The sequence below is a fragment of the Solenopsis invicta genome, chromosome 3 (assembly GCF_016802725.1).
Source record: "Solenopsis invicta isolate M01_SB chromosome 3, UNIL_Sinv_3.0, whole genome shotgun sequence".
Taxonomy (NCBI): Eukaryota; Metazoa; Arthropoda; class Insecta; order Hymenoptera; family Formicidae; genus Solenopsis; species Solenopsis invicta.
The window spans coordinates 32,771,199-32,795,483 of NC_052666.1; the positions used below are offsets into that span (position 1 = coordinate 32,771,199).

Consider the following 24,285-nt stretch of genomic DNA (forward strand, 5'->3'; position numbering starts at 1 on the left):
GTCCGTCGACCGTCGACCGTCGAGTCCACGACCGTCCACGACTAGTCGTGGCCAATCTCTCTTTGGTCGTGTTTGGTCGTGTGGGCCCGTGTGCGGGCGGCTCAGGACATTCGCGCTACATCGAGCAGTGGCGACATCCACGATCACGCGCTAACACCAACTAACGCAGCCCAACACGCCGATCCACGCGCTAACCAGGCCAAACTCGAGAGAAGCAACGTTTTACAATTTTCATCATCATCTATATGTATACTTAATATATGTATGGTATCTACATACCGTAATCATCACAAAGCAATCTCCATTCTTTGAAAAATAAAAACTCATTATACGTGTTGCTTATTCTGAAAAAAAAAACAATCAAATATATATTCATTATTATATAGTTTCTTATTTGTGTACACAAACAAGTTTATTGTAGCGAAAAACGTCTATAAATACCACCTATAAGTGCTGTAGCACATACATATATATATCGAGTACAGTCTATGTGCACGATTATTTATTAATAAATCTTTAATCATTTGTAATTGCACTTCCTACTTTCTTTTTACCTTTCTTGGATCCCTTCGAAGATCGAATGTGTATGATCAGCGTTAAAATAATTTAGATATTTGCATAGATCGTCGTAAGATTTTCCATTCCTTTTCCATAGATAAACAGTTTGTGTTGCGTCAACGATTTTCCACACTTGATTCACCGAACCTTTAAACTTAAAACAAATAATCACAAATATATTTGAATTATTTTTGCAACATTTATGATATTGGAGTAAAATCTCCAATAAAAGTTGTCGTCTCTTTCCACAGACAGAAACTATCATCTATAAAAAGAATCATTTTTTTTAGATGTTGAAACTCGAAACATTTGAGGACAATACTGAAACATTTTTCTGTTCCTTTCAGCTGAACTATTTGCACAATTCATCCTTTTTCTTTTTCTCTCCAACAGGATAAGAAAAAGAAGAAAGATAAACTGTGGAACTTTATCTAAAAAGAACAGATCTTATGAGTTTCGGAACACATCCATCAATATCGACAATCCAACACAATCTCGATTTTAATGTAAACATACGTGCGTGCGTTCGTACGTGTGAATGAAATAAATAATTGGATAAGTTATGCCAAAAGTAGTGTCAAGGAGCATTATATGCTCCGATACAAAAGATCAAGAAGAATACAGTGAGGAGAAGCCATTGCATATTTATTATTGTATATGTGGTCAGATGACACTAATTTTAGGTTAGTATTATAATTGTTAGTTTCGAGAAAAGTAATTTATATTTGACATTTTCGTATGTAAAAAAGCAAATTTTGATTTTAATTGGAATGCTGTAAAAAACATTTTAGGAAAAGATTATTTACATTGTACTGTATTACATCAATATTATTTGCAATACAATGACTCCTACTAATATTGAAAGAGAGAGAGAAACAGAAAACAATAACAGTTCAATATTTATAAATGGTTTATTTACAGATTGTGCCATTGAAAAATTGCCATTAAGAAAAAGAGATGGAGCAAGAGTAATAGATGGCAGCAAGCATGCTCACAAAATGACTTCGGAGCGAGACGAGATTGTATTTCTCAAACGTTTAGAGGGAATTGAAAAACAATACAGACAAAAATGTAAAAAGTACGTGTTTATTTTCGTTTTGCATTATACTTTTATTTTCGTATTGAAAGTACATGTGTATTCATAACTTGTATTACTCATTTTCAGATGTGGCTTATTATTGTATTATAAGCATGATCCAGGAGCAAATGTGGTATTTGTAGTAAAAGATTCTGTAATAAAAAGTTCTGGGGAAGGCCCTATGACAGATATCTATAATCAAGTGGCTATTGAGAAACCTAAAAAAATAATGGTTACAAAACATACTAAAAATATGGGCAAATTTAGTTCAGTTACTGTATCTACAATCGATGAAGAAGAGGATGAAATCGAAGCTGTACGTCACGCACATTTTATTATACTTGTGTCATATACACTGAGCAATTTCAAGATATAAGATTTCAGTTTATATAAAATATTCAGAAAATTTAAGAAAATGCCAAGTATTATGGCGGAGTTGTGGCAAAATGAATGTTTAAAGTTAAATATTGAAATTTGTAATCCAAGTACAATTACTTTAAATATATAATTCATTCAAACATTTGCTTATTGCTTCAATTTATGATGCATCTATCAATTAGTCTGTATTCTTTTTTTTTTTTTTTTTTTTTTTTAAATAATACAATTATAATTTCAGAGGGAAGTTGCCGATTCCTATGCAAACAATGCACGTATCATAGAAAAACAGTTGGAGAGAAAAGGTATGAATAAACGAAAAGCTATACCATCCACTGAAGCAGATTCGAAGCGAGTAAGACCTAGAGGGACGTTGTTGGATATTTGATTTTCTGTCAAGAACTAATCGTAATTATGTACATTCATTTACTTACATAGAGTTAAAAATAAAATATATTTACTTATATATTGTTGCACGTGAACAAAAAGATTGTAACACTTTCGGTAAATCTTAGAATGCGTAAAACTCGCAATCTTATAATTTTCATGAATTTTCATGTAAAAATTTATTGAAAAAGTGTTGCTACCTTTCTCTTCACAGTAAAATATCTTTCATAGAAATAATTTTCTTTCCAAGAAGAATAATAAAATTCCATAATAATAAACAATCTTATATCGATATATTTATTAACATTACACAAAAAAGTAAATATTTAAAATATACAAATGACTAGATATAAATATTGCATAAAAATGTACATTGCAAAATAGAGATAGAAATTTAACAAATAAATATATCATTTACATACAATTTATCGTTAAATAACTGCAAGAGAAGAAGATATAATTTTCTTACTTGCATTCGGAATTAGTTTATACAATGGCAACTTTAATTAGTAATAAATAGCATCCAATAAAATCGTTATTTGGTTACTAAAAAAGTAATTCAAATTGATATGGCATATTTACGTAGAATGGAAGAGCTGTCTAAACACAATTATTTTACTGGCCACGTTTTTTTATGTAAGGGTTATGAGATGCTGCGTGTGCAGTACTACGAGATATTAATGTGTACATGTATAATCAAAATTTTGTTCATTTAAGTACATGTCTATTCTTATCTTTCTATCTGTTGTTATTAGTGCATGTATGTATATATATGAGATCTTCACTTATTTTAATTGTGCGATACAGTGATTCAAGAAAGATGCAGCTCGATTATAAATTTTCTGTTTTCAAACAAATTTTCTCTTGGAAAAATTTTTTTAGACATATGTATAATCTTTTTTCATATCTTTGACTATGTTTGTATGTGTGCACAGACACACACAAAGACATACATTTTTTCCAGACTAATTCGTATATCTGATTTCACAGAATGAGATTTTACGACCTGCATGTTATTAAAAAAGCAGGAAAACTTGTTTAATTATTATTTGAAAATTGTTCTATCATATTTAAATATAATCACCTCTAGCGTCATAAGATAATCAGTATATTTTTCTATTTAACTAATAAATGCAGCTCAAGTGTATTTTTTTTTTTTTTTTAACGAGAATTCCAGGCTTTCATAAGTTAAAATTACATTTCACTATTTTACATATAATACGATTTCTCTGTTGGAATTATCACGCTCGCATTTACTCTAGCGATAGTTCTTCATTAATTACGATTTATTACGCGTACCTAATGCACTGTCAACAAGTATTTTTTATTATATAAGTTTTTTATTATATATGGGGAAAACAAAAATATGTGTGAAATACGTTAATATACATACACAAATTGTAAAACATTTATGATAACATAGTCACAAATGTCACAAGAACAATAATAATTTTAGGAATGCTTTTGTAAAAAGACAATTATATAAAGCTCTATACGTATATGTATCAAGATGCGAAATGATTTTAATTATCAATATCTTTAAAATCTATCCTTACTATTACGATTATAGAATCATAGATGATTTAAGGAAAGAATCTTGATAAAAATGTGATATTGTTAGCAGATCGTTAGCATTAACAAATCGCGTCGACAATGCATATCCTATCGATAGAATTTTCCAGTCATTAATAGCATTAAGTATTAATTTGTGATGACTTAATGTCTACTTTCTTAAGTATCGTAGGTTCATCTTTGAGGAACGTACCCGATCTCGAACCTACCGTGGGTTGTCTTTGCGCCTCCACATTATGGCACTTTTTAATCTTGTCGTCAACTTTACCACTGATAATTCTTTTGCTGGCGATTACCGACTTGCTCATCCTACTACCTACATTAGACTTCGGGGAGGACTTTTTGCTGGGGCTGTCAGAGCCATGCGAATTTTGAGTTTCCTTCCTTTCTCTCCTCGCGTTGGAAGGAACGTTTGTTTGTACGACTTGTCGCATTCTGAAAGGAGTTACCGTATTCACCGGTCTATTGGGAACGTCCGGCGTTCTTGCAGCATCTAATAAGCTTCTGCGTAAACTCGGTGAACCGTGGTACGTGTTACTTATAGCAGCGGCTCTACTGCGACTGGCGGCGGTAGAACTTTCCAATGATCTCGGAGGCCTCTTAGTGATCGTTAATGGGCTCTTTTGCTGCGTTGGTGGCGAGCTTTTTTTCATTCTGTCGTTTATGAATTAACAAATTATTAATATAGGAACCAAAGAAATTAAATCTAATTCAAAATAAAATCACACGATAATTTACAGTTTTAATAAAACAATAGCAAGTTAGTTTTTCGAATTGAAATAGCAAAGATTATTATTAGGATTAAATTCCATCTCACCTGTCATAAGTTTGAGTTTTATTCGCTTTTGCTAAAGTAGGCGATAATTTATTTATCGACATGTTGGATTTCGGAGTCGTCGTTATCTCTGTCATAAGACTGTCCGTGGATAATGATGTATCCATTTTACTAACTTTTTTTTTCACGGTGACTGACTTACTCTTAGTCTCCAAGGAATCGATTGATAAACCGATTTCAGTGCTTTTTTGTTTAAAAGAAGGTGATTCGGGTCTCGTGATAGCGCAACTTTTGCTGATCAAATCCTTTTTATTGCCAGTTCGATCCGCGTTTGCCTCCGTTAAACTGTCTGATGAGAGAGCTTTTACATCCTTCTTGACTGGTAGCTTTATCTTGGACAATGGTTTTTTTGCATCTATCGCACGTTTCATCGCCGGGCTAGAAGTGCGTGACGAATCAGATGAGGAGATCATAATTTTACGCCGTTGTTGCACAATTTTGTCGTGATGTATGGGCGCGTTTTCCTTTGGAACAGGCTTGTTCCTTGGTTCCAAATATCTTGACTTTACCTAAATTCATATGGAAAACTTTATCACTTTTATTTTAGTGATAATTAGAATTACTTTGTAGTAAAAATATGCGACATCAGTAGTATTTTCGATTTTAAGTTGGATTTTAATTAAAAAAGTATGCTGAATTTGAAAATTTCGATAAATGACGATTTTTCTTAATACATACAATTTATATGCAATGTTACGAAAAAGATTAGAAAGTTTTGAATTTTATTAAAAAGTTTTAACATACCTCTACTTTATTAGGCCAAGATTTTGGCCTAACGGTTTCGGAAGTAATTTGTTTATCTTCTTGCATTTTGCGCTCAAGGGGATCTGTTTTGGGCTTATATAAAACTTTTTTATTTTGTTTAGATGATGGCACTGGCTTTAATGTTTTGTCATTGTGTTCCGAGATCACCATTTTTACACGTTTTAAATCTAAGCTGCGGCTTATCGTCGAACGGTTCTGCGGTGCACGAGATTCCTTTGATATTTAAAAAATATGATTTTATTAGAAAAAAAAAATGTGTATATGAACGTGGTATCGAGTCAATTTAATTACTTCAATTGCCAATATTGTATTGTATTGGAATGATTTATAATTTCTTTGGCACTATACTACATATAATTATTATATAATATACAACCTATTTATATATTATGTTATATTACATATATATATATATATATATATATATATATAAAAAATAATCTCGCGAATATATATATATATATATGAAAATTTAATCTGTTCGGTTCTTTAAATCCTATATACTTATGACTCCGGTACATTAGATACGACAACACTTGGCAAACGTTGAATATAATATGTTAAAGATCTTTATTTATTTGGGTTTAATACATAGAAAATATACTTGCCTTTAAGAAGTTTGAATGTCTGGATAGTCGCTTCGAGGTTTCGTGAGGCAAGATTACGAGACAAGCTAACTCTTGTATTCTTCTACGAAGTTCTAGATCCATTTTCAACCATGTGGTAGTTCTCGCGGCACGTGTGGCATCACGCACCAAGCATTTTTCCACACGACCTTGAAGCTTGTGTAGAAAATCGATGAACAACGGTCCCCACTTGATCTTACCTTGAAAATCATCAGTCTGCGAGGCGACTGATAGCATTTTATTCAATTTTGAGTAACTTTTGCACGCTTGTTCAGGCGGCAATTGTTCGACGGCTGTTAGAAAATGATCTTCTAAACGGCTGATGTTCCATGTTAGCTCGTGACCAAGTGATTGGAAACTGTCGTTTCCCAGGACACTTGCAAAATTTTCCGACAGGAATTTTACTGATGTTTCCAACAGATTTGACACCATCCGAAATACCGGCTCTGCCCATCGCACATTTGGTAAAGTTGCTAGCAGTTTATCGCAATCCATCATAGTTTGAAGCACGTTGTCGGTAGACTGCAAATATACAAAAAAAAAAAAAATTATATATATATATAATTATACACACGCAAATATATACAAAACATAAAAAATTTACTACACTGAAACTCGTCAAATCTTTGTAATTTCAAAATCACAGTATAGAATAAAAATAATTATTAACTATTTCTCAGAAATATTAAATATTTCTTATCGAATGAATTATTTGAGACCAATTACACATATCTACGTTGTCCTCGATATAATCAAGTTTTTTTATGTACGTACCATATGCACTATATGCTGATGATAACATTTTTCCATAAGTTCTCTCGGAAGAGTCGCAAATGCTTTGCATGGCCATATTCGTACAAAGTGCTTCGTAATCCATCTTAGTGACTTTCGATACACCTCATCCAGACCATACGCTGCCGCCAATGGCATACATTCCAACACTCCAACGGCACATATTTGGCAAGGCTAAAAAGATAATAAACCATTTAAGCTTTCTAGTCCCTCATTACAAAAAAAAAATCAAAGTATTAATACGTTCCCTTTGAATATTGAATAGATAAACACAGGTTTTCCATAATCACAGTCAATTAAAGATTCCATATAGTATCACATTGATATTATATTGATATTATTCTTAATTTTCTTTTTTATTAGAAAATTGAGATAAAGATACATTTTTAAAATTTATATATCTACCTTGTGAAACAGATGGCAATATTTAAGTTTAAGCGTGTATCCTATAACTTCTTTAAGACCTTCCAAACACAACATATCCGCTAACGTCGCTAATTCAACGATACTTATAGAATCCGGTATATTACTTTCTCCACTGTAGATATGACATAACGCAAAATGAACTGCGTTATAAGAATACCTAAAATGGAGATATTAATAGATATATGATGTTAAAATCATTTAAATACCAAAGTACATTCGTGTAAATATATCGAATAATAATTGTATGAAATGTTTCAAGTATCAAACATATTTACGAATATCAAGTATAACAAAGCTCTGTCACAAATTATAAATAATTTCTCTAGCGCATGTTGTATATTTATGTTTTAATACGTACCCTTGAAGAGAAATAACATTGCCTGCACTTTCGATCCATCCGCCGCTTAAAATTGCGGCAAAATATTGGCAACGAGAACTTAATATACATTTATGTGCTCTTATATGTCGGCCAGCCACATCTATTGTAACGTCAGGATTGATCTCTTCCAAGAACATCCTTAATAAATCCTCACCAAGTCTATTGTATGGCTTTGCACCAGCTATGCTGGACGTTTCAGTTTCCTCTGTGCTACCTTCTGTAATCAATAATTTTTTTTTTTATGAAATTGTTATTATTGATCTTAATTGATATAAGTGAAATTTTTCTTTCACATTTGAATAATAAGATTTTGTCATTACAACAGAAAGATGAAAATGCCAAGATATAAATACTCGATAATTTTTGCTACATGTATTATCGTTTACATCGATCCAAGTTTACAAATTTCAAATGGTACATACCCGCTCCGGAACGTCCCATACTGCTTTGCATGCTACTAAGATCAGATTCGGAGATAATCCCTTCCGCTTCGCAATCACCGGTCAAATCCTCCAACGGAGACTTCTGTTTGGATGGAAGCGACGTACTCATGACAGAAACGAGCTTTCTCGAGACTGGTTTGACAGGGCCGCCGCCGCCGCCGCCGCCAGCGTTCCTCGTCATCATCGCCAGCTTGCTCTCTATCCACGACGTTTCCGGAATACTGCTGCTCATTCGACACGTGCTTCTGTCATCGTCCTTCACCATTGGTACAAGAGCCGTCGGCGTTTTATCCAAATCTGACAGACGTACGAAACTGGAAGTACTAGTCTTATCAGAATCCGAATGGAAATTTTTTAAATTACGACTGGGCACCCGAGGCTTCCCGATTTTCTTCGACAAACGATAACCGTATGTCTGATCCGCGTCGTTATATTCCGGTTCCTTCAATTCGCATTCGATCTTCTTTATAGTTTCACTCAATGACTTGCGAGTCTCCGATATCTTGCTGCTCGAGTTAGCCGCGCCAGCTAGTTGCGATCTATCGTTAACACCCGAATGCAACAAGTCAGTCAATTCATAATAGTGGTTGTCGCTATCTGGGGAAGGTCCGCTGCCGCTGCTAATATCAAACGTCTCACTTTTGCGAGTGTGACCTTCCGTGCTCTCGGTACACGTCTTTTCCCAAGCGGAAGTTTCCGAGAATTCATCCTCGTACGCTTTCGTCTCATTGGCTTCCAAGTTGTCCATTTGATCGGGAATTATTTCTCGGTATTCGTGATTCGTCACGCTAACAGGCAGTTGTACACTTTCGATCTCCACGTGAGAATTTGGTGGAGTGTCCTTTACATCAAACTCAAATACATCCTCGGACGACGTGTCCATATTATTAGAGTTTTTCTCACGCTCTTGTAGCATCTTGAAACTTTTATGATTGTAAGAATCGGTTTTAGCCGCGTCGCTCAGCGAGTGACTAGACGAGCTCGTTTTCGCTTGGGATTGTTTGATAATACCGCGACTATCCATCGATATGCTGTGCGCGCGTTTGTGTTCCTTTCTGAACATAAGTTCTTTTGCCACGCAGCCATTACTATTATTCGTCGGCTGTGTCTTGTCCACGTTCCACGAGTGCCGCTTGAACGTTGGTCGCGAAGTGGACAACGTCCGTCTTCGTACCACGGGAGAATCAGATTCTATGAACATAAAAACGCTAGGCTTGGCTCTTTCCTTCTTTTGTCCTTGCAGCGACTCCTCAAGGACTCCATTATCATTATCTCCCCCCGTAGCGCTACTACTGTTCTCTCTGGAGCTACTCCAGTCGTCCGTTAATTTATTGGCTATCGTCGAAAAGCTTCGCCTATGCGTCGGAGCCGCAACGTCTCTCGCCCCATCACGGCTCTCACGCGTATCATTCAGCTCGATAAACATCGAGAAGATGTTCTTCTTCTCACCTTCGTTGCAACTGCAATCGTTTTTCATCGTGCTGGCCTCGTCTTGCCTCTCGGACGACGGCTTGACTTTGGCGTTATTAATCACAGTCCTGTCGGAGATATCTACGTAAAATTCACAGTAAGGCTTGCCGTTCTGGCCATCGCGTTCCTTCCTTTCGAGCGAGCGATCACGTTTAATGGATTCAACGTTATCTTTCATATCCTTTAGATTGACAAAGAAGCTACTACCTAAACTACCTTGTTTCTCACGATCGCCTGACTTTTGTGCGCCTGCACATGCTTTCCCGCTGCTTTCGGAAGTGGAGAAGCTTTGCGACATGCTCCGCGAGTTTCGAGATTTGGATTCCTCCTTATTACAATCGCTCATGTCGACCACCCAAGCAGTCATGGAAGAAGACATTCTGGAGGACTTGACTTTGATCTCAGACTTGTTCATGATCACCGAGCCGCCCGATACGATCGGCGTGGATTCCGTTCTGCGTCGCACCGTCGGACTGTCCGAAGGTTTCGAGTAATCCGAAGTGCTGACACCACCGGAGATTATCGGAGTGGCCTCGTCGCGTTTAGTTCGCTTTATAGACTCCGTTCGATTACCTTTCTCCAAGATTGAGTCTAAGGTAACCGGCAAACTACTACTGCAGTGATTCGACGTCTCCTCGACGTCCGCCAAGTCCGCTACGCTGTAATCGATGATAGATTTGTCGCTGGCACTTTTAATAACCGGATAAACCGCGCAAGACTTGCTCAGGCTCGATTGTAAGTAGTTGGATTGTGTCGTTTGCGTCTGATTAATCTCGTTTTTACAACCATCCAATAGATATGACATCGGATGCGTAGTGACGATCTGTTGCAGATCGTCAGAGGTAAACGTAATCGACGGTTCGGTAATCGGAGGAGCCACGGAATCGGAAGGTACGTGACAAATCGTGGAATCTCCGTCTACACGATGTCCGGAGTATTGTGGAATGGCGCTTTGAAAAATGAGGCTACCCTGCCTACGTTCGTATTCTTGTCTCAAAACGGATAATTTCTCGTCGTTAGAGTCGAGCTCGAACGTATTTCTTCTGATGAGCGATGGCCGTCTATCGTCGGGCGCCGTCGCCGCCTTCTTTTCCGTTCTTCCGTTTTCGTTTCCCGTCGTTGTTGCCTCGTCGATGTCGTTCGACGTTTCCGTTTTCTTATCTCGAGTTGTGTTCAACTTGGTATTATTGTCAGGGCACGGGGAAGGATGAGCGCTCTCCCCACTGTCCGCCTCTTTGATCTCTACGGCCAACGACTCCTTCTCCGTCGGCTCCGTGCTGTTCGCCACCTCTATCTTCTCCTCCAATGCCGAATCTACCCTCTTTATTTTACGTGATTCTGAAAATGGCTGCAAATATGGCTCGGTGAGTTTCAATTCCCGTTCAAATTCCGCCACTCGCTCGTGCCCGATTTGCAAAGGTAGCGTCTTGAGTGGTGTAAACTTGTAAGATTGTTCTTCCACAGCATTATTTGACTTGTTGGCCGAATAATTTGAAGAAAATGTCAAATACGATAGCGACGTACCGCTGCCATAATCGCTGCCATACTGCTGATGATTCCTCGTTACGTTCGTAGATACAATGTCCACTTCGTCATTCAAGGTAGATGCGTCGATGAAGTAATAACCACTCGTGGAGGAATTGTTACGACTGATCGAGGAGTTAGTGGTAAGACGAGAATGATCGGATTCTCGGATGCTCGTTTCACCTGTCACGCTTTCCGATTCTTCCGCATCGCTCTGCTGTGTTTTCCATTCCAATTTACATTTTGCGGGAGTTTCTACGTGTCCTTCGGGTGTCCTTGCCGAAGGGATAGGCTCGATAAATTCAAAAGATTCATTTTCATCGCTGCCACAATCCGATTCGTAGAATGGCTCATTTAACATTCGACTCTCGTACTGGAAGATCTCCTCGGCATTTAGTTTCGCCTCCTGAACGTTGTCTCCCGACGTATCCGCTTCCAAGGACGTTACGGAGTATGTTACAGCGTCGTCATTCGACATAGATCGCGGTTGAATCGCGAGTTTCTCGAAATGGTAATTGCTATTGCCAAACGACTCGCAGGATCGTTCAGGATCGTGCAACAAAAGTGTCTTGCGATCGTTCTTATTGCGTACGCGCTCGGCGCGTATCCGTTCCGAATCATCATCATCATTAGCAGAAGCGTATTCTGCCGCTTGCGTCTGGATCTCAAAATCCGTGCTCGAATTCTCTGATGTCGTATTATCGCGTGGACTTATCGAACCTGTCTCCAAGCCGGAATCAGCCATTTCTGATGCAGTGGGACTCACATTCGTTGCAGCATAATCTTTTACGTTATGCAAATGCGCGTCACAGTTCAATGTCAGAAATTTCTCGCGTATTCTGTAAATTATACGAATTTATGAAATGCGACAAACAAGAATTATAGTTATATTAATTATACAACTGTAAAATATTAGCTGTACCCCTCCTTATATAATTTCTAATAAGGAAGTGGAAGATTCTAATTAATTAAAAGCTAGAAGAATCCTATCAACCTCTACAATCAAAAATCTAAAAGTCTAAAATGTATTATAAAATCTTATTTATTATTATTAATAATTTATATCTAACCTATTGTCAACGCGAGATGTATCTATATCAAGTTCATTCAAAGAATCACACTTGTAATTTGAATTCAAAATTATTTTCACCAACAACTGCTCTTCTTGAGTAAAATCCAGATTACTATAAAGAAGCCTGCAATTTATAAACAATTATATATATAAAAATGCGCATATCTTAATACAATTTTTTAAAAATTTAATCGAATACTGATTGATACGACAAAGCTAGCTTAATATGCTTAATAGATTAAGAGAGGCGAGATGTAATTATAATTACATGCATAAAATCGTCCACAGCACAAGATTCGTTGCAAAAGATTAATCCCTTTCCTTTCTCAATAGAAAACGTGATACTAACATGCTGCACATGAGGTATTTATACTTATTTAAATATCTATGTGTTTGATAAAATTATTGTTATGCAAAATAATAAAAATGTTGAAAAAATGAAAATACTGAAAAAATTCTGTTTTTGTTACTATACATGGAAAATGACAAATAAAAATTTTTGGAACTAATCGTTGTATCTGTTAATTTAAACAAACAGTTCATGTCTATTTAAAAAAGAAATAGATGTAAGAATATATGATCTTGTGTAAAAGTAAAACATTTAAATTTATTTCCAAAAGAAAAAAGCATGCAGAGAATTGTGTGTTTCTCAACTGCGTATCACTTTTAAAAAGCTCAAAGTTATATTAAGTAAAATGCATTCAAACAGATGTGAGTAATCGAGATCTCTTGCCAATCACATCATTTCTATATGTATATATAAATATTTAACATAGTATAATAATACCTTACAAAATCTTCAATCCGATGAAAAAGTCTGGCCTTATCAAGAATGCAATGGATCGTTTTATTAGTGTAAACGAAATACGGCTTGAGAACTTGATACAAGTATGGTGATCTTGTTTTAACGATACATTCATTTATACGTATTATTTTGTAACCATGTATTATGTTAAGATCACAATGCAAAGAATCCGTAAATATTCTACAATAAAAGATCATTTTTGAGTCTTGCATTGTCCCCTTAATGCATTTGTTTCTTTTTAGATGTACAATTAATTTTATTTCGCATGTATAAAGCAACAGCACAAAGAGTTTCTCCACAATTTGTATGTTGACACAAAAAATATAAAACTATGAATTATAAAACTGTGCAAAAAATGGATTAGTCGAATTAAGAGGGTGTATTATATATATATATATATATATATATATATATATATATATATATATATATATATAATCAGTTTCAAACATATGTATTGGATGGTCTAATGTACTACAATTTATACAATATTTTAAAAAATTTTAATATATGACGTTTTGCATAACGCGCGATACACCATAATGTTATATATATATATGTACAATTTGTTAAAATGGAAAATATATTTTCTTACCTTACAATACTGTCTTGCAATAGGCTGATATTTTTAACACTAGTGCGACGTTGTTCCGCACTCTTCCGTTTTTTGAATTCATCACTCGGAGAAGGCTCAAGCGTTTTAAAGGAGTTAAGGTTATCGTGGCATTGCCACTGGTGCGTTTTGTCTAAATTTCCATTTCGCTCGCTCTTGTTCCTGCCTCCAGCCATGAGGCATATTTATTGATTCATACCTGCCTACCTTTGAAAATTACATAGTATACATTTTATATAGATGTATTTGTACAATATTATCTACAAGGAAACGTTATAAAGTTTTAAATTATACTCGTAGCATTTTTGCAAAACTTGCAAGAAATTTACGTTATCTAATATAATTTGTAAAAATTAATATACTCAAAAAGTCTAAAGAGAGATACATGGATAATACTATGATATTCAAGTAAATTTTAAAATGCTTTTCATTTATCAATATTTAAAAATTTACAATATATAATCCTTTTTATCAATGTCAGATCGAATCAGCATCAATGAAGAGCCAATTCTAAATTTCTTGAAAATTTGACTCTATCGTCAAAATTTCATTTAATGTTCAATCAATTCATTATTTGCATCAAAATGTACATAAAATGAATAATCTTTGTTACGATAGAATACAAAAATTTATAAGATTGCATACCACAGTGTGAATCTCACACGTTACACTTTCATATACAAAATATAATTATTAGCAGAATTAATTTATATTAAAAAAATCATACTGTTCTATTACAAAAAGTTAAAATGATTCCATTGTCATTTTGAAGCTAAATTATTTTCATCGCTCGTCTTTCTCGAGACATTAAAATATCCTAAGATATGGGAAAGAATGCAGAAAGATACACAGGGTTCGACTAGTGGTTTACAATGAAGAAATATGAAGAAATGAACCTTATTCGATTACAATTCGCGATATCCTGTATAGAAACACAAGAATAAAATGTTGAATAAAATTGAGAGAAAAAGTAAAAAGAAAAAAAGGAGGAAGAAATAAGAGAAAGAGAGAATGAATCTTCCGCTCTTAAAATTATTCTTTCGATTACTATACTTTGCTGTAAAAAAGTGAATTTTATTATTCCAACTTCGTAGTGTAAAAAAATAATAAATTTTAATAAATGTCGAATAAAGCAAGTCTCGTTTGCAGTGTTTGCACACTCCTTATGTGAGAGAGGATACAGCGCGATATGCGCAAATGTATGAAACGAACGATCGGTATCGAGAGAATCGAGAACATAGGAAAATGACATGTGTCGATTAGCAACGCAGATGACTTTGTCGCACTGAAAATAAATGGCTCGCTCCGAAATAAATGGAATAAGATTTTCTCCGCGTGAATAATTTATTGATCGCCCGTACACGTTACGTACCTCGCATATTTCGATCCACCGGCACATCGGTTCGCATCGTTCGTCGTCATTGCGCTCGATTGTCCGTTTTAATCGATTCGTATGTTATTCCGGCGAATTGTCATAAAGCTCTGACATTTGTCTCACACCGCCGCGCCGCTGAGAGATGAATCGCGCGGCGAGATCAATTGATTTATAAATTTGTTGTCGCGTCCCGAAAACGCGAATCGCGAGTCCTCGCTGGCTGTCGCTGGTCGCTGGTCGCTGGCGACAGTGGCGACTACTGGCGACTACGCGCGATACGACGTTGCAACTGGCGGCAGGAGTGGGGGGGATGACAACTAGCGACAACTGGTGTCAGAGTCTGGACATTCATAGGCCGCCGCGAGACGCGAGATTTCCCATCTGTGTACACTCGCGCTACCTCGTGCCGTAACGTCACAACTGTTGCTCAAAAATATCAAAGTATGGCCGTGAGGTTAAATTAATTCAAATTTTCCTCTATTTTTAAACGCTTAGAAGATCTAATCTTATTATCTTCGATTAATTTGATCGACCGATTAAATTTAACGATAGTCTATTGCAAAACTTCAAATTGACCATCCTTAACCTAATTACATAATTATTTTTATTATAAAACATTATTTAATATTTATTTGAAAATATTACATTTATATAAATATATTATAATTTGTAGAAATTGGACAAGGAAAATAAAATAATACAATCAATTTTATGTTTTGCAGTTTGCTATTAAATTTGATCGGACCATCATTAAGTTAATTGAAAAGAAATGGTGAATGGTGAAACCGCTATTTCATATATATTGTCTGTCGCGAACATATATGTCTCGTCTGTCGCATCTTACGTTATATTATGTATATCAACTATATACTTCTGTAGTCGCACTGTTTCTTTCATTATCCGTTTTATCGATAAGTATAGGATACAACGTATGTACGTTACTTAGCGACGTTTCCTCCAATCTGTCAGCTTCTTCCGCAAAGTCACTATCAAACATTTTTGTTGATTATTATAAATTATTTAATAATTTACGATTATTATTATTATTATTATCACCATCATCATCATCATCTAAAATATATTTGCATGTTCGCGCATCGTTTTTGAGCAAACTATTAAACGATCCGAAACACAAGCCAAAAATGGAGAAGACGAAGAAAATCCAAGACAAGTCACTATTATTGGATCCTCATCGAGAATTTTTGGACATGGATACAGACGAAGAAGATTTTGCCCGAGAAGGTCTTTTTTCAAAATTCATTTTTCCTCCAAGATATATTTCCAAAGCTCTTGAAAGACACTGTGTGTAAGTGTGTGTACATGTGGTTGCTTGGGTCATTCTTGAGACACTATTGGATAATTGGAAAGTCACGTACCGCATACTAAATATACTGAAAAAAATAACAGCATTTGAATTTGATTTTTATAATACTCTTGCGATATGAAGGGAATGTTCGAATAAGGGAACTTTGAAAAACTAATAAATATCTATCTGTAATATATTAGTTTTGAGTCTCGAATGATCCATAGTATGCAAGGATCAATCGTATATATAATATGTATCATACATGTACATACACGTACGCATATGTAATATATATGTATATCTAAAGAGCGTGCAATACGCATACGTGCTTTTTCCTTTTTAAAATGTTTCAGAGAGTCCTGAGACTGAAGAGGAGCTTTCTTCCGAACCGATTAAACCAGTTTTCGATGAACAGGATTTAAATAAATTAGTTAATTTTTCCTCCAAGTTTTTTAGACGCATCTATAATACACACACACACACGTGTTTTTTTTTATTTTTTTATAATTATATCTTCAGTCTTCATATCAAAACTTGACGCTGATTGTATACACATATAACTCAGATAAACGTTTTCCATGATTTTTCCACTTTTCTATAATATATGCTTCTTGAAATGATTTGATATAACTTATAAATAACTACGTGAAGAGAAGAAAGATTAGATTTATTATAGCAGATTTTATTGACAAACGTTAATCACAAACCTTCTTGCGACATTTCCTGTTTTAGGTACAATATGTAAAAGATCTTACAACTCTTCCTTCTATTGAGGACTGTGATTGGAAAGAGGAGTGCCTTATGATAATTCGCGAGTATTTTGAAAATCCAGCTTCTACATTATTATGTATATATTTCCAAGCTGATACACTGAACGCACGATTAAGAATCTTGGACGATAACCAAAATGATTTCGCATATTTCTTGCGAACACCGTGGCATGTATTTACAGTCGACAATTTTCATGCCACGGTTGTCTTCGGTAACGTAACGCATAACGCAATGATGTGCGTGTTAAGAGTAATGGAAAATATGTACGTTACCATCGCGCGTGACAGTGGCGAGTGGCCAAAAAGTATCTTTTTTTTTTTTTTTTAATGTTTCATCACAACTACCTACATTTTGAAAATAACAATTTTTACGATAATGTATTGCTTCTGAAATCCAAAAATCGGAATTTTGAAAATAGCAGATAGAAATGCGCGAATCGGAATTTTTTTTACGCCCAATCGAATCGACTCGATACAATTTCACTCGAGTCGAATTGTTGAAAAATAACTTTTAATTAACATAATTATCAATTGTTACGTAGGTTGAATATTAACATATAAATAATGTCCAAGTATTGTAAGAAAATTAATATTGATTACGATACGAAGTATCATTTTACATGTATAACTTTATATAATTTTTTGATTCGAATCATATTATAGTATAGAGATTAAAAGCCGAATCGAATCGAATCTTACTTTTGTAGATTCGATTCCTATTCGAATAACACATTTCTAATTTATTTATTGCAAAAATAAATTATTGATAATTTTTATAATTGATAATTTATAAAAATACAAATTCAGATTACATTATGGCGATTGAAAATTGTTTTAAAATCCATTGTTCTTGAGTCTTTGGTTTTTCGATATTATAATCTCTCCTACAGATAAAATTTGTTTTCTTTAACGAGAGAACAGTTATCAAAAATAATCTGTTCTTCAATCTACATAATTTTCTATTGCGCTTAACCGAATGGGTTTACAAGCCGATGGGTTTGACCAAGTTGTACGTACCAGGAGAAAATTTCTCTGATATCTCGACGATTCTATCATCGAAGACAAATGGGCCGCAGGGCCATTCTAAGGAATTGCGAGAGTCAGAAAAGGCATCGATTGACAAATTTGAAAGAATTGTACGTTATTGGATTAAACAGATACGACAAGTATTGGCGAACGCATCCGCGAGTAAAAGCAGACAAACTATATTTGAAGTGCTTCAACATTGGACAGCGAGATGTTGGTTTCGAATGTATTCACTACATTTTACATACATTTTAAATCGCAAGCGATTGCTATTAGTTTTATTTACAGATTTTAATTTAAGCTGTTTACATGATCAACTATCGAGTATGGAAATTCAATCGATATTGCGTCATTTGAAGAACGTTCGTTCACCGAGCGTGGACTTTTTTCAACTTTTGACATTGCAGCTTCGTGAAGGATTGAAGCAAGCTGCATCCAATATAACGTATCTGAACGTTCTATCGGAAGCTTGTAACGATTTGACGTGTCCAGACGGTCCGGACGAGATGGAAAAGCCTATGATGAAAATATTGTTCTTGATATTGTTCATCTGGACAGAATCCTCGTTTTATAATATGTCGTACGATTTTTTATCTTTATTTTAACAGATTTTCGTTATAATATATGTGTAACACTCAAATATTTGCAATGGATACCACTTTACTATCAATTATTTTATTTTTGTTTGTAATCGTAATATTTCGATTTCTGCATGACTTAATAATGTCTTAAAACTGCATAGGGGGGGGGAGTTTTTAAAACATTGACGACTTTACACAAAATAAGTGACTTTAATTTTAGGAACAACATAGAGGTACTTTGCGAAGCTATAAGCACTCAAATAGTACATCAGTGTAAAAGTTTCATCAATTTGCACGTAATATTAGAAGGCGATGCGGAAAATGGAATAAATACACTTCGAAAATGCATCTCTTGTTGCCAAACATATAAAACAATATATAATAAAGTATTTGAGTTTAATATACGTTAATGGCCAATTTTATCAAGCTTCCATCAAGCAAGAGGATTTCTTTTGATAATCCTAATTAGAATATTGTTTATATTTAATAATCTTTATAAATACGAAATAATAAATGCTTCAAATAACGAAAAAATGTTTCTGTGTTTGCTTTAGCAAAAATATAATGAGAGAGTTTAAGATAAAATTTATATACAAAGAGTCAAATTTTAATTTAAAGAAAATTGATGAAATTGGCTAAATTCCTATAAAATCCAATTGTTCATTCATTTTTTGGCAAGCTCGATTGCAGGTTACAAAAATAACTGCGCTCATTAAATCGAATAGCATCTGGGACGTGAATGAACATTTAATATTTAATTATATTGATACATTTGTGCAGAGATGTTACGATATCATTGAAATATGCGATTCTTCAATAGTATTTGGAAGGTAAGACAGAACTTATTTCGTACATTCATATTTAGAACAATAAATATACTTACATTACAATTACACGAGACAAATATTTAAATTTCTGTATATAGGTGTAATAAAGTAGGAATGATCGGTGGTCCAAAAGGTGTCGAGTATGATGCTTATTGTCGCCAAATAGAGAGTCTATTTTACGAGGGTCTCGATGAAATCAAATTGATCCGCGATGACATTTTGGACTTGACAAAATCCTCATGGCTAGAAAACATGCTCAGGTTTAAAAATTTTGTATTGGAATTGGAATGTATGGTTAAAAATTTAATCGATCGCATATTCGAAGAGATTAACAATGTTGAGGAGGGTATCGAGGCTATTTATGCTTTGCAACGCTTCAAACATAGAGGATCTTTGCGAGATATATTATCGAGGAAATGGGTGCAGGTGAGAGAAAAGTAAGTACAAAATGTAATGTTTTTCTTTTAAGAATTAATAAGAATTCGTTTGTTCGCAGGTGTGGGAAATATTTAGTAAAGAAATTGAAAGTTGTAACGATAATATGATTTTAGAATACGAAACGTATTATACACCATTCCAATGCTACTCGGAAGATGTAATTATGATATGCATAAAGCAATATTTAGAACGGTTGTTCCACATGATGATCGATATGTCTGATTGGATTGGAGAGTGTGTAGCTGAGAAGTAAGCAAAAATTTCTCTAATCTATATTCTTTTTCTCCGCTCAAATTTATTTAATTTATTATAGGAAAATTACTTTTCTTTTAATTTTTGTTACTCCAACTTTATGAAGTAAAAAGATATCGTGCGTATTCTTCTTTATAATAAAATTATTGTAATAAATTCATGTTATTGCGCAAACTTTATATATGTAATGTATAGTGTTACAAAAATGTTTATTTCCAGATATATATTGGATCAATATAAGAGAATGATGTATCGAGATGTATAGAGATAAAAGTGACAAAGATGCCTTTGGTAATAAAACATATGGTGCAATTAATTTTGATTAAAGTTATATATTATACTGGAATATTGTATAAGATATAAAGATAAAAAAATTAAACTCTATACGCGCGCGCGCACGCATCGACGCTTGAATAGCTTCAATAAAGATTTGTTAAACTCAAATGGTTCAAATTTTGGTAAATCTTGACAAATTAAAGTCAATTTGGGAAAAGAAATTTTTATTTCATAACAGTGAAGAATTTGAGATTGGCAATGCTGGCATTTTTCCTATAACGCTCGAATTTCCTGCTCTTTGAAGTGATACGATATCCTAGAAAGAAAAGTTGTTGGCTAAAGTCCCTAGGTAACACTGAATAAAGGCTATAAGGCTCAATGCACACAGGACGCGTCAACGCGTTACGCGTGGCGAATAGCCAATCATTTTTTCGTTTTTATGACAAGAAATAAGAAAACAAAAGAATGATTGGCTATTCGCCACGCGTAACGCGTCCTGTGTGCTTTGAGCCTAACACACACCTTTCATAACCGTAACCATAAGATGTACCGTAAAGCCTGTTCTACAATAGCATAAACACAAGACCGTAAGGTTGTAAGGCATGGTTTTAAGAGCTCGTAAGCAAATGAAAAATTTTCATTTCTTACGTTACGACCTTACGGTCTTGTGTTTACTGCTATTGTAGAACAGGCTTAAGAATTAGCCAATCACAGTCGAGAATTCAAATTCTTATTTCTGAATTCTCGACTGTGATTGGCTAATTCTTACGGTACGTCTTATGGTTACGGTTATGGAAGGTGTGTGTTATAACCTTAACTCTCTCCCATTGGGAGTACTGAAATGTTCTATATCGGCCGCAATAGGCCTGTTCGTGTTGCTGCCCTTTTTGAATTAATTTTTTTGTCGTCTCTCTCTTTCTTACGATCGAATATATATTTAGGTTTGTTCGAGTTGCTTGAAATCCCCAAAAATTTTTGCACTCAAGATGAGATAAATATATATTCGACCGTGAAAAAAAGAGAGACGACGAAGAAATTAATTCAAAAAGGGCAGCAACACGAACAGGCCTTTTATCCCATCTTGAGTGCAAACATTTTTGGGGATTTCAAGCAACTCGAACAGACCTAATGTGAGTTGAGAATTGCGAATGCTTCATTGTAGTGTTGACAACTGTTGACAACAATCAACAATAGATAACCATAAAAGCAAAACATCGGTTTTGTCAGAATGAACTTGGAATTATTAGGTAAATAGCTATTATGAAACACGCATGTAATTAATAATAAATTTTAATATCTAGTTAATATGATAAAAAATTTATAAGGTTTATAATATTTAGTTCAACAAACATGTATTTATTTTACAGAATCATTTGGCCAAAACTATCCAGAAGTATGTTTACAATATTACGATTTTATTAATAAAATAATTAAATACATCAGTAAATGATTTAATAATCATTCTTATTAGGAATTTGATGGCACTTTAGATTGTATATCTCTTGCTGTTACCTGTACATTTAATAAGAGAGGAACATTGCTCGCTGTGGGATGCAACGATGGAAGAATAGTTATTTGGGATTTTCTGACTCGTGGTATAGCTAAAATTATTAGTGCTCATGTACATCCTGTATGTTCATTAAGGTAAGCAGTAGAAGAGTACAGCTTTTAAGACTTTAAGAGATATAGGTTACATGTATAGTTATTTTTAACTTTATATGTATGATTAGCAGTTTAAATAAAGAATAATCGGTTTACAAGTATATAATATAGTAAGAAGTAATTTAAAATAGTCAATTTGAATCTCAAAGTATACTAATTTAATTGTATTTTTTCAGTTGGTCTAGAAATGGTCATAAATTATTGAGCGCATCTACAGATAATAATGTATGCATTTGGGATGTTTTGTCTGGAGAATGTGATCAAAAGTATAGATTTCCTTCTCCAATATTGAAAGTACAGTTTCATCCAAGAAATCTCAACAAGTTTTTGGTATGCCCAATGCGCCATGCCGCTGTTATGGTCGATGTTGAAGGAACACATAGAGTTATACCACTCGACGATGATGTACGTGTAACATATATCACCTATTGTTAAATATCAACTTTAACGATACTTTGATCTTATTAATGTGCAAACATTTATATTTATGTTGATTACTTTGAAAGATTGATCAATAGTATCTTTTTGTAGTCTGTATGACAAAATGTTGAGAAATTTATTTTCAAGTGTTGCCGTTAGCTTAACGGCAACATTAATTGAAATTGTGACACAAGAATAACATTGATGAAAATACTACTGTTTTAATTTCAGAGTGATTTAAACATAGTAGCATCGTTCGATCGACGCGGAGATTACGTATATACGGGAAATGCTCGTGGTAGAGTTTTAGTTCTTGACGCTGAAACGTTGAGTGTAAAAGCTTCTTACAAAATAACACAAGGCACTGCTAGTAACACAGCAGTAAAAAGTATAGAGTTTGCACGACGTGGCTCCTGTTTTCTGGTTAATACCGCTGATAGAGTAATACGTGTATATGACAGTACTGAAATATTAGCTTGCGGTAAGGATGGTGAGCCCGAGCCAATACAAAAGCTGCAAGATCTTGTAAATAAAACAATGTGGAAAAAATGTTGCTTCTCGGGAGATGGAGAATACGTGTGTGCTGGATCAGCGAGACAACACGCGTTATATGTATGGGAAAAGAGTATTGGAAACTTGGTAAAAATTTTACATGGAACCAAAGGTGAACTTTTACTCGACGTCGTGGTAAGAAAATTGAATTTACAATTACTATAAAGTTCCTTCGTTCCTAAAGTTTAAAATGTAATGTGATAAAACTACTCTCTCGGAAATACAATTTCTCTCTGTGTTACAGTGGCATCCAGTGAGGCCGATAATCGCATCCATATCGTCGGGTGTAGTTTCTATTTGGGCACAAAATCAGGTTGAAAATTGGTCTGCGTTTGCACCGGATTTCAAAGAGTTGGATGAAAATGTTGAATACGAAGAAAGGGAAAGTGAATTTGATTTGAGCGACGAAGACAAATCTGTCGTACAAGGAGAAGAGGCTCAGGATGAAGAAATAGAAGTTGACGTTGCTTCGATCGACAGAGTCGCTGCATTTTGCAGCTCTGATGAGGAAACCGAGGATATCGGTTCTCTTCAATTTCTACCTATATCTCCAGACGTGGAAGATTCCGAGGATAATCAGGTAACGCCACACGAACCGCCAATGAAGAAACATCGTTCGCACGATATAGATTTACAGGGAGCGCCGATCGATGGTAAGATTTCATCTGTGTAAAATAATTATGAATAACTGAATTTCTTATGTATAACGATATATGCTGATAAATTAATCAAATTTATAGAAACTCATCCCTTGTTAAATAAAGGAAAGGATAAACCAGCTACAAAAAAAGGAAGACCAAGATTAGAAAAAAAGGGAAAATAATTTGATATGTGAGAGAAATATTGGTAAATAAAATAACAAAAAAATTTATTTCTTATATAGAATTTGTATTATTTTTTTCATTTGCACTAATAAATATGTGTTCGATCGTCAATTTCTCTAGATTCATCGGGACAGCGAGCCTTTTCCCTATTCCGAGATTCTCCCTTGATCCCTAGTCTCGTCCAATGGCACACATGCGTAGAACGCGACAAGTGTGCTACGTTTTCTATTCGCTCTCTCGTTCTAACGTATGGTTA

The 24,285-nt window shown here is 34.5% G+C and overlaps 4 protein-coding genes across 9 annotated transcripts; 3 read left to right on the forward strand and 1 right to left on the reverse strand.

Annotated features, from left to right (window-relative positions):
* The first annotated feature begins 60 nt into the window (after nucleotides 1-60).
* Nucleotides 61-2,477, forward strand: LOC105204671 (UPF0428 protein CXorf56 homolog). Of its 2 annotated transcripts, none has more exons than XM_026132053.2 (5): nucleotides 61-262; nucleotides 952-1,241; nucleotides 1,480-1,636; nucleotides 1,724-1,952; nucleotides 2,253-2,477. In XM_026132053.2, exons 2-5 carry the CDS (start codon nucleotides 1,121-1,123, stop codon nucleotides 2,397-2,399), a joined length of 654 nt encoding a protein of 217 aa, XP_025987838.1. In that variant the 5' UTR covers nucleotides 61-262; nucleotides 952-1,120; the 3' UTR covers nucleotides 2,400-2,477. The 2 variants fall into 2 exon arrangements, with proteins under 2 accessions (XP_025987838.1, XP_039302633.1); XM_039446699.1 differs by having other exon boundaries at nucleotides 127-247.
* Nucleotides 2,478-2,688: 211 nt separating this feature from the next.
* Nucleotides 2,689-15,344, reverse strand: LOC105204707. 4 transcript variants are annotated; one of them, XM_026132050.2, is made up of 12 exons: nucleotides 15,093-15,344; nucleotides 13,703-13,923; nucleotides 13,090-13,287; nucleotides 12,301-12,426; nucleotides 8,216-12,069; nucleotides 7,773-8,010; nucleotides 7,394-7,571; nucleotides 6,971-7,162; nucleotides 6,179-6,718; nucleotides 5,550-5,783; nucleotides 4,788-5,314; nucleotides 4,093-4,624 (listed from the first exon to the last, which is right to left on the reverse strand). In XM_026132050.2, the coding sequence occupies exons 2-12, from the start codon at nucleotides 13,894-13,896 to the stop codon at nucleotides 4,093-4,095; spliced, it is 6,813 nt and encodes a 2,270-aa protein (XP_025987835.2). In that variant the 5' UTR covers nucleotides 13,897-13,923; nucleotides 15,093-15,344. The 4 variants fall into 4 exon arrangements, with proteins under 4 accessions (XP_025987836.2, XP_039302629.1, XP_025987835.2 ...); XM_026132049.2 differs by having other exon boundaries at nucleotides 13,703-13,927; XM_026132051.2 differs by lacking the exon at nucleotides 13,090-13,287 and having other exon boundaries at nucleotides 2,689-4,624; nucleotides 13,703-13,927.
* A 105-nt stretch (nucleotides 15,345-15,449) lies between these two features.
* Nucleotides 15,450-20,739, forward strand: LOC105204673 (dynein-1-beta heavy chain, flagellar inner arm I1 complex). Its single transcript, XM_011173848.3, has 9 exons — nucleotides 15,450-16,337; nucleotides 16,755-16,831; nucleotides 17,134-17,476; nucleotides 18,093-18,777; nucleotides 18,999-19,164; nucleotides 19,469-19,608; nucleotides 19,704-20,031; nucleotides 20,102-20,292; nucleotides 20,515-20,739. The coding sequence occupies exons 1-9, from the start codon at nucleotides 15,872-15,874 to the stop codon at nucleotides 20,558-20,560; spliced, it is 2,442 nt and encodes an 813-aa protein (XP_011172150.1). The 5' UTR covers nucleotides 15,450-15,871; the 3' UTR covers nucleotides 20,561-20,739.
* An 809-nt stretch (nucleotides 20,740-21,548) lies between these two features.
* Nucleotides 21,549-24,168, forward strand: LOC105204674 (retinoblastoma-binding protein 5 homolog). Of its 2 annotated transcripts, XM_026132046.2 has the most exons (8): nucleotides 21,549-21,818; nucleotides 21,939-21,964; nucleotides 22,043-22,215; nucleotides 22,410-22,638; nucleotides 22,885-23,340; nucleotides 23,450-23,858; nucleotides 23,946-24,051; nucleotides 24,150-24,168. In XM_026132046.2, the coding sequence occupies exons 1-7, from the start codon at nucleotides 21,800-21,802 to the stop codon at nucleotides 24,026-24,028; spliced, it is 1,395 nt and encodes a 464-aa protein (XP_025987831.1). In that variant the 5' UTR covers nucleotides 21,549-21,799; the 3' UTR covers nucleotides 24,029-24,051; nucleotides 24,150-24,168. The 2 variants fall into 2 exon arrangements, with proteins under 2 accessions (XP_025987831.1, XP_011172153.1); XM_011173851.3 differs by lacking the exon at nucleotides 24,150-24,168 and having other exon boundaries at nucleotides 23,946-24,140.
* The last annotated feature ends 117 nt before the right edge of the window (nucleotides 24,169-24,285 follow it).